The sequence below is a fragment of the Lipotes vexillifer genome, unplaced genomic scaffold, assembly GCF_000442215.2.
Source record: "Lipotes vexillifer unplaced genomic scaffold, Lipotes_vexillifer_v1.1 scaffold1017, whole genome shotgun sequence".
Lineage (NCBI taxonomy): Eukaryota > Metazoa > Chordata > Mammalia > Artiodactyla > Lipotidae > Lipotes > Lipotes vexillifer.
This window is the reverse complement of record NW_006772141.1, coordinates 2,024,294-2,033,726: the sequence shown is the minus strand read 5'-3', so window position 1 is coordinate 2,033,726 and position 9,433 is coordinate 2,024,294. Positions and strand designations below refer to the sequence as shown.

At 46.0% G+C, this 9,433-nt stretch overlaps 1 protein-coding gene across 1 annotated transcript; it reads right to left on the bottom strand.

Moving 5' to 3' along the window:
- Window positions 1-435: 435 nt before the first annotated feature.
- On the bottom strand, window positions 436-9,230 carry GLRX5 (glutaredoxin 5). Its single transcript, XM_007447324.1, has 2 exons — window positions 8,945-9,230; window positions 436-614 (listed from the first exon to the last, which is right to left on the bottom strand). The coding sequence occupies exons 1-2, from the start codon at window positions 9,228-9,230 to the stop codon at window positions 436-438; spliced, it is 465 nt and encodes a 154-aa protein (XP_007447386.1).
- Window positions 9,231-9,433: the final 203 nt, after the last annotated feature.

Below are 9,433 nucleotides of genomic sequence, written 5' to 3'. Positions count from 1 at the left end.
TTAAAAAACAACACCCCGGTTATCTTATTTTCTTCCTTGCCCATCGTTTTTCTCAACAGAACAAGTTACAAAAAATTGGGGATGGGGGGTATATGATCTTTGCAGACTGACATATTTGCAGAGGACTCATGAATAATGATGATTCAAAAGCTCCTAGGTTTACTCCTGAATCAAGCAAAGAGCAAAGGACAACATAAGAAGGAATTGTGTGTACAGCAATCTCGTCATACAACATTGATTATGACAGTGCAGTGGTTACAATTACGTTCACGATAGGATATTCCTTGCTCAAACACCAGACATGCTAAAATCACCAGGCTGCTTACAAACTGGAGGAATCAGTGCAAACAGTCATCTGAAGAGCAAAAACCAGAATCGGGAAGGTTTTTCTGGCAGTGAGATTCTGACACCAGTGGCTTCCTCGTGTGGGCCACCTCACTTTGAGTCTTGATCTTTCTTTTCATCTAAGAGGGCGGAGCGGATCCCCAGCTTTTTCAGTTCTTCCACCAGGTCCCCATTCTGGTGCATCTGCAGAAGAATGTCACAGCCTCCCACGAACTCGCCGTTGAGGTACACTTGTGGGATGGTGGGCCAGTTGGAATAGTCTTTAATGCCTACGGGGAAAGAACATTTAAGCGTCATTTCAGTGGTCAAACACTTGTACGGCAAAATACGTTTCCCTGCTCCTAGGAACACCCCGTAACCCTTCCCGGCTCCCCATCCCTGTGGGACCGTGTATTTGCTACAAAGAGCATAAGCTTTAGAGCTGAATGGACCGCTGACTCTTCCAACTATAAACAGTGAGGCCTCCATCCTCTGTTTCCACCCTTATCTCACAAAGTTTTTATGAGAATCAGGTTAAGTAAGGCTCTCATAAACTACCTGACACACAATCGACCCTGGATTAATGGCAGAGAACTTGACTGGTTAATGCAAATGACACAAGATACACAAGGCTATATTCCCCATGCTTCTGCGGGCCACGTTTTCAGCAAAACAAACAAATGAGAGAAATGCGCCACTCCACTCCCAAATGGACTACTGAACATGGATCCATCATGGTCACTCACTGGCACACTGGGCAGCCCCCACCTAATGTTTTCCGTGCCTGTCTCGGCTGGTGAATTTACAGACACTGAGTCATTGGCTTTCATCTTTAATAATTGGTTTACCCAAAGAAAAATCCCTCTCCTGTGGCTAGACTGTGGCCCTCGTCCTATTCAGCCCCTCAGATGAGCTCTCCATGGGACAGCTGATCTGACTCAGCACAGAACGCACAGGGACTGAGTGAAATGAAGGAAAGGCCCAAAGCTCATGAAGGCCCACGTCCTAGGCCAGGCGCAGGGCCACAGCGTGAGACCCACTCCCTGCCCTAAGAGACAATGGCTTTGAGGACACACCGAGATGAAGTATGTTCAGGGACAGTGCAGCCGTGGGATGATTCTGTGCAGTGCTGGGCCATGAGGATGATGGCTATGAAGGAAATGTGGTTTCAATCTTAAGGCAGAAAAGATCACTCTTTTCTAAATTCCTCCTTACCTTTTACTTCCTTTCCTACTCAGAGGTTGAGATGAGGTATACTTTTTTAAATGCACAAATAAACGGAATAGAAAAGTCAACAAATTCATCAGGCAAAAGACAGTATTACACAAATTTTAGAAATCGGTCAAGTGGTGGTTTTTGTGTAAACAAACTAAAAATACAAAACCTTTTTCTTGATGCCCTATCATTTATTATCAGATGTTTTACTAAATAAGATTACCAATATGAATTATATTACAAATAACAGTCCCAAAATACCATGTGCTTTTCTCTTTTAAAAGTCACTGCTTTCTAAAAAACAGCAACTTCGCTCTAAACGACAGCGCTAGAGGGCCCCCAGTAGGGAGCTTTATCTTTCTTCTGCAGACAGACTTCATGGATAGAGAAATGGTTACAACGTTATAGGCCCTGAAAAGCTCACGTCTTAGCCACTCTGGGTTTCTGTTTAAAAAAAAAAAATCAGCTAGAGGTTTGGAGGTTACCAATAAAGGGCAAATTCCATTAACCATCAGAATGTCTTTATACTGGAATACCCTGATGAATTCAAGTTTGTTTTTTTTTTTCTTTTTGAATTCAAGTTTTTCATCACTCTGATGTTTGGTGCTACATAAACAATTACTTAGCATGTAAGCTGTATGTTTTGGATTTTTTTTTTTTAAACTCTATCCTCAAACACAAAGAGTCTATCAGAACTTAACTTTACGTTTCCAATAACACATCTTTTTTTACTTTATGATGGGGGGAGATTAAGAAACGTTTAGAATATGAACTTTTTACTTCTAAACTTTCTTAAAAATCTGTTACATTTATGTACATGAACCATTTATCTGCACAATATTATATCTGGGTTTTTTTCCAATTAATAATACACTGCATTAAGCTTTTCATGGCAATGAATATCTGATTCTTCTGGTGAGTGCCTACAATTTTTGAAACACACCAAAGGTGAAAACAAATTTGCCATCTGAGGGCCACCCAAAGCCACGTTTAATCCTAAAAAGTACAATTTTTTAAAATAAAATCTTTGTTGAGTAAAAGAATGATTTGCTTTCATCAATCGTTTTTATGGTACTACACTCAACGAAAGCATTAGGCTTGTCCTATTTTATGGTAGCACACTCAACCAAAGCATTAGGCAACAACTAAACATTACATTGTTGCAGACCATACACCTCAACTATAAGGGAAGGAAGGAAATCCATCCTAACCACCAAAACTACCAAAATAAGTGGGCTTTCCACCATCCTGAACAACCAACATACAGTCACATGCAAGCGAGGCCAACTCCTTCCAACCCCCTTGGCCTGTGGCTGTCCTAATAACTTCAAGAACTCAGAAGAACCCACCTCAGAACACATGGCATCGTGACAGCATCCAAGGTGCCTACCAGCTGATAGTTTATCAAAATAAACTTAATTACTTCTTTAATTTTTAGATTATCAAGTGTTACAGGTGGCTGTCGTCAAAGCAAAGCTCTGGCATCTCTCCTAAAAACGATGCCATTTTCCATGTTTAAAAAGTCTGATTACAAGTTTAAATATTTAAGGAAATACCCAAATTGCTTCCTACAGAGCGAAGTGAGAAACTTCCAGTAAGCCTACATTCATAAATTGAAAACTAAAACAAATTCTGTCAATTCACAATTAATTGTTTAAACATGGCTAATTTTTCTCACTCTTTAAATTTTCAGTAACTGCAATATACAGTGATAATTCTTGTAAGTATCACATGGAATAACTCAGAATCAGAAAGCAACTCTTGCAAATTAGAAAATCATACCCAAGAATGGATTTTAATGATAACCATATTTTATAGATGACAAACTGTGATTCCGTCTGGGACAGAAAATGGTGACTGCCGAGTTATGTAACAGGTAACACTAGGACTGGGAGTTAGGAGGCTGCCTTACAAAGTCAGTTCTACATACACCTACTGCCCAACCAAAAAAATGTCATGTTCTCAAGCATCAAGCCAGAGGGGAGCAAATGTTCTGGAAAATTCCCTTCCAGAACTTTCAAAAGGTACTTGTCAAAATTCATGACATTTCAGAATATTGGACCTCGTTCCTGGTTTGGACAATCATCATAAGAGCATCATGATTATAGTTTTCTTTTTTTCTGGTAGATTTTCAGTACACGAGCTTCAGAGTCTGACGCAGGTTGATGCCAACTCTGCCACTTAACGAGGCTCTGTTCCTCAGGCAAGTCATGTCACCTCCTCCTGGAATCACATATTTCTCCATCTTCCTTAACTTAAGAGAATGACGTTAGCACTGCCTGACAAAAAGTAAACCACGGTGCTGAGAGGGTCAAGGCGCTGGTTTAGGGGTCAGCAGACTGTGGCTGGCTGGCTTGTAAATAGTCTCAGATAAATCTGCTCACCTCTCAACCTGTTTCCTTTTCTGTAAAATGGGAATAACTCTATGCCTCACATATTTGTTATGAAGATTAAATAAGATATAATTGGTGAAATGAATTAAGTTCCCACAGCGCCAGGTGCACTGTGGCTACTCGCTCCACGTCCGTGTCCTCTACACGACCCTCCACAGAAATGCTTTCCTGACAATGTACGCAAGTAAACAGAGGGAAAGAATGCAGGAAAGAATGCATACCAGTGAAGTATGCAATGCAATAATAAAAATACCATTTACTGAGCTAAGGTTTCCTGAGTTTCATACTCTAAGTTTTTCACATATCTAATCTCATTTCATCTTTACAAAATTCCTACAAGTTATGTATAATTATCCCTATTTTACAGATGAAGAAATGAAGGCTCAGAGAGGTTAAATAACCAGCATCACAGTGCTGACAGATGCTAGAGACAGGATTTGAGTCCAGGTGTCTAGGAGTCCAAAGGCCAGGTTCTTGACTACCAGAGGTGGTCTCTGGCCGGAGGCTGGCATCTGTCACTCCTGCCCCCCTGTGAGCCCCACCTGCACGACACATGGATCTGCAATCCATGAGACTGTTCCACATCTTTAACATTTATAGACACAAACGGTGTTAAGCCACAATTACCCTTTTGCAACTTGCTTTTTGACTAAGCATCGCCTTTCTTCATTAGGTCTTCGTTTTTTTTTTAATTTAAAAAATTTTTGGCTGCGTTGGGTCTTTGCTGCTGTGCGGCTTTCTCTAGTTGTGGAGTGCGGGGGCTACTCTTCGTTGCGATGTGCGGGCTTCTCATTGCAGTGGCTTCTCTTGTTGCCAAGCATGGGCTCTAGGCGCGCAGGCTTCAGAAGTTGCGGTGCACGGGCTCAGTAGTTGCGGCACGCGGGCTTCAGTAGTTGTGACTCGCGGGATCTAGAGCACAGGGTCAGCAGTTGTAGTGCATGGGCCTAGTTGCTCTGCAGCATGTGGGGTCTTCCCAGACCAGGGATTGAACCTGTGTCGCCTGCATTGGCAGGTGGATTCTTAACCACTGCGCCACCAGGCAAGTCCCTAGATCTAATTCATTTTAACCACAATTTAGTTTTCCATCATATGACTAAGCTACGGTTGCTTTTTTCAGTCTGCTGCTAACAGACCAAGATCTGTTCTTGCCCACTTTGCATTATCACAAGGAACACTGCAGTGCTCACCCTTACGTGCATCTCCTAGCTCACGTGCAGGGGACAGTCTCTCTAGACAAAGGGGTGGCAAACTACAGCCTTTGGGCCAAAGCCGGTCCACATCCTTTTGTAAATAAAGTGTTATTGGAACTTTGCCCCACTCATTTGTCTATGTGTTGTCCCTGACTGCTGTACACTGTAACAGCAGAGCTGAATAGGTGTAACAGAGACCACCAGGCCCCCAAAGCCTAAACTATTTACTCTCTGGCCCTTTACAAGGAAGCTTGTCAATCCCTGATGTAGCCTAAATACCCGGAAGTGAAACAGCTGGGTGTTCAGCTCTGTTCACCTTCAACTTGACTGGGTACTGATAGTCACTCCTTCCAAGTGTGGGCACCACTTTATACCCCCATCTGCAGCACACAACCTGCCCACCAGACACCTACGCACACCTGTTATCTGATTTTTAATGCTTACCAACGTCATAGTTCTACTATTGCCTTAAATTCCTTGATACTGGAAAGGCTGGGCATATTTTCAAATGCTTAATAATCATTCAACAATAGGATGATGGGTATTCATTCAACAGACGCTGTTCCTGATTCAAGGAATACAGTGGTGATCTGAGTAGGCAGAAATTCGAGTGTCTATAATGTTTTTAAGAGCAGGGAAGAGAGTTTATGATAAAATGATAAATAAAAGAAGCATTTATTTATTCATTAAAACACGCACTGAAAGCTCGCTTTGCATAAGCATCACACACAGTACTCAGGGAGCCGCAGAAGACACGTTCCCTGCTCTCAGGAGGGCAAAATGCTATGTACAGACATGGGTGATCTCAACTCTGTTAACAAAGAAAAAAAAACTGTTAGAAACTAGATCCAAATGTTAATAATAATGGTTTATGGTTTATACGGAATTACAGGGGATTTTCATTTTCTTTAGATTTTCAGTGTTTTCCAAATTTCTCCCATGAGCACATGCTACTTTTGCAACTGAAAGTAAAGATTAGTCTCTGTTAAGACCAAGAGCAGGATATGGTGACATCCATCCACCGTGACCCTATCCCTTTGTGGCCGTCTTGTGGGTGCTCCAGATTTTTAAAAAGGAACAAACCTTGAGGAAGGCCAAAACACAAAGCTTCCTCAGTCACCTTGGTTCTTTGGGTCTCAGGCCTCAGGCTGACACCTCTGTGCATCATACTCCCTGGACCCAGTGCCCAGAACTAGGAGACAGTGTCTGAGGGTCTTCCTCCGACTTGGGTCCTTTCTAAAACTCAGCCTTCTCTGGCACAAGAAAACAGGAAAGGCCAATTTTGCAGAAGCCCCTATCCTGTTACTAGAAGTGACCTTGGGTCTGGGGAAAGTTCACAGACATCTTTAGTCGGCAAAAGCAAGCATCAGACAGCCTGTCAGTCTCTCTTGGTGAGCCCGAAGGTGTGGAGAGCAAAAAGATGAAGAATCTTCATGTTTTAAAGCCTCACCCTGGCTAAACTAACCCCCACTCTAACAACGTGCTTACACCACCCTGCCCTAGTCTAGAGGTTAATACTTACCCTATGGTTTACTTTTCTAGGCAACAAAAGACGTGTTATGTTCAATATGTATGCAACGCGTTCACTAACTAAAAGTAATGGTCTGATGAAGCTCAATGGTCAAGAAATTTAAGGGTTAAATTCCTGTTGCTATTGTTTGAACACTTAAGAACAGAAGACTGGAAGTCAGATACATAAGTGCTCTCGGCAAACATTCTTATTCCTGCTGTTACTTTCAGTTTACTGGCCATATTCCAGTATAGCACATCTCTAGTTATATTTCAAAAAAATGTTTTAATTCAAGTATAGTTGATGTACAATGTTTCAGGTGTACAGCAAAGTGATTCAGTTATACCATCTCTAGTTATATTAAACAGGAGAACAGCAATTCATAAACCAAAGACTCTCAAAACTTTAAGCTAAGCATGATATCAACAACACAACGTTTTACTAAGGACCACAGTGGCAATTTGCAAGCGGCCTGAGGCAAGGTCCCAGCAGAAAGATTACAGAGTAGTTTCTCCTATCTTATCTTTTAGGCAGAGACGCCACTGCTGCTGCATGAAGACTGCAGATCACCCTGTATGTGAAAAAAGCCAGCAATTGGTAGCATTCCAGTACTCCAGGAAGGGAGGAGGATCATGGGCACAGCACATGGAAATATTACATATGCCTCCTGGTAACTCTAAGCTGCCTTCACTCCTTGTTTCCATCCACCAAAACCGAGAGTTCTATAAGGATTAGATTCCATGGGAAAAAATACTTTTAAAACCATAAAGTGCTAATAATAAAATAGTTACCATTTAATGGATGCCTTCTGAGTGCGAGATAAGAGGACAAGGCACTTTCTAAAAGTTTTATTTTCCCTTTTTTCCTCACAAAACCTTTGCCAAGTGTGGTTTCATTATTCTCATATTATCGAAAAGGAAAATGCAGTCATGTACCTTGCCTCGGGTTGCACAGCTGATTGGCCAAAGGAGTCTAACCCAAAGCCTTTCCCTGACGCCAGCCTGTCCCATCTCTGTTGGAATGACTATGATTGACAACTTCAAATGTAGACGAGCAAAATACAGAATTCTGAATGTAGACTAGCATAGAACTTGAGGCCCTAAAACACTTTTTAGAACACTGTCACTACACAACAGCAGGAAACTCGGGGAGAACTCAGTCAGTGAAAGTCTAACTGGAATGCCACCCTTCAGGGGGTACAGGCACGGTCCCCCCATGCCTCCACCAACCCCACCCACCCCAGCCAAGGAGCAGACCCGGGTGTTCTGGCCTCTCTCTCCTCCCCCACTAAGATAAAATAGAAGAATGCAGGTACGGTTCTCAGCAAGGTGCTCATCAGAAAAGATGCCAGTTAGCTGTCAGGGCCCTCTATCCTCCCGTCTGGGCCACTGAAAAGTCACAGACACTACTGTGTCTGCCCCGGACCCTGACCGGTTCCTGGAGCTCCAAGCTTGAGTGAGCTAGGGCCCAGGAGTCATTCTTCGTCCCTCTACCCACAGGCCTCTCCAATCCCTAGCCACCACAAATCTCCCCCATGCTTGAGTATCTAAAAGTAAATTTCATGTCTTTTTCTCCCACACCAGATCCCAACTAAGACCCGTCCAAAAGCTGTGTCAACCGCTCCCGTAGCAGCAACAGAGAACGGTTCCTGTCACCCCGAGCCTTGAGGCACGACAGGCCAGCCTCTGCGCCCCTAGCCTCAGACAAGGGCAACCGCGACCCTCCCCCCCGCCATCAACGGCACCTCTCCTTATCCACGAGACCGGGCAGCCCCTCAAAGTGTCCCCGAAGTGTCTACCTCTAATGGCTCTTCCTGTATCCCTCTCTGCCCACTTCCCCAGCCCTGCAGAGCAGGGGGTCAGGCTGCTGACCACGCTCCTTGGATTCAGCCGAAGGGCACTGGCCCGAAATGCCTTTTTCAGCTCAGAATGAGGACCGGGGAACCGCTAGGACTTACTCCATTGCCCAAGTTGGCCCAGAGGCCGAGATCCTCGAGATCCAGTTCAAGTCGATCAGGCCCCCACCCCCAGACCCGTGTGGAAGCTCGTGTCTGAACTCCCCTCGAGCCCCCGGACGGACCTTGCCCGACAGACCCTCGACCCCGCAGAGTGGCCTCGGCCGGGCGCCCCCCCGGCCCGCCCCCCCCCCCCGCCCCCCCCGCCTCAGGCCCCCACCCCCAGACCCGTGTGGAAGCTCGTGTCTGAACTCCCCTCGAGCCCCCGGACGGACCTTGCCCGACAGCCCCTCGCCCCCGCAGAGTGGCCTCGGCCGGTCGCCCCCCAGCCCCGCCCCCGCCCCCAGCCGGCTCTGACCTTGCCGGAGCTGGGGGTCGTCCAGCACGTTGTAGGCCGCGTAGTCGCGGACGCCATGCAGCCGCAGGATCTGCACCACGGCGTTGCTGAAGCCGCACCGGGGCTGCTCCGGAGTCCCCTTTAGGAAGACCACCACCCTGTCCTTCTTCACCAGCGCGTCCAGGCGCTCCGACGTGCCGCTGCCGCCCGAGCTCGCCGCCCGCACGCCCGGGCCCCGCAGGCCGCCGCCCGCGCCGCGCCCCCAGCGGAGCAGAGCCGCAGCCGCCCGGCCCAGGGACCCGCTCATCCCAGCACGCTGGCCTGAGCTCTCGACGGCCAAGGACCTGGGCTAGCCAACCGAAGCCCTCCCGGGGCCCGGCCCGCCCCCCGGAGGCCCTCATTGGGCCGGCGCCGAACAGCTCTCCGTGATTGGATAACCCTGGCCCTCAATTGCTGGATTTCACCAATCATGTTACTCGTCCCGCCCCAACAGGTTGGAGGCGGTCCTTA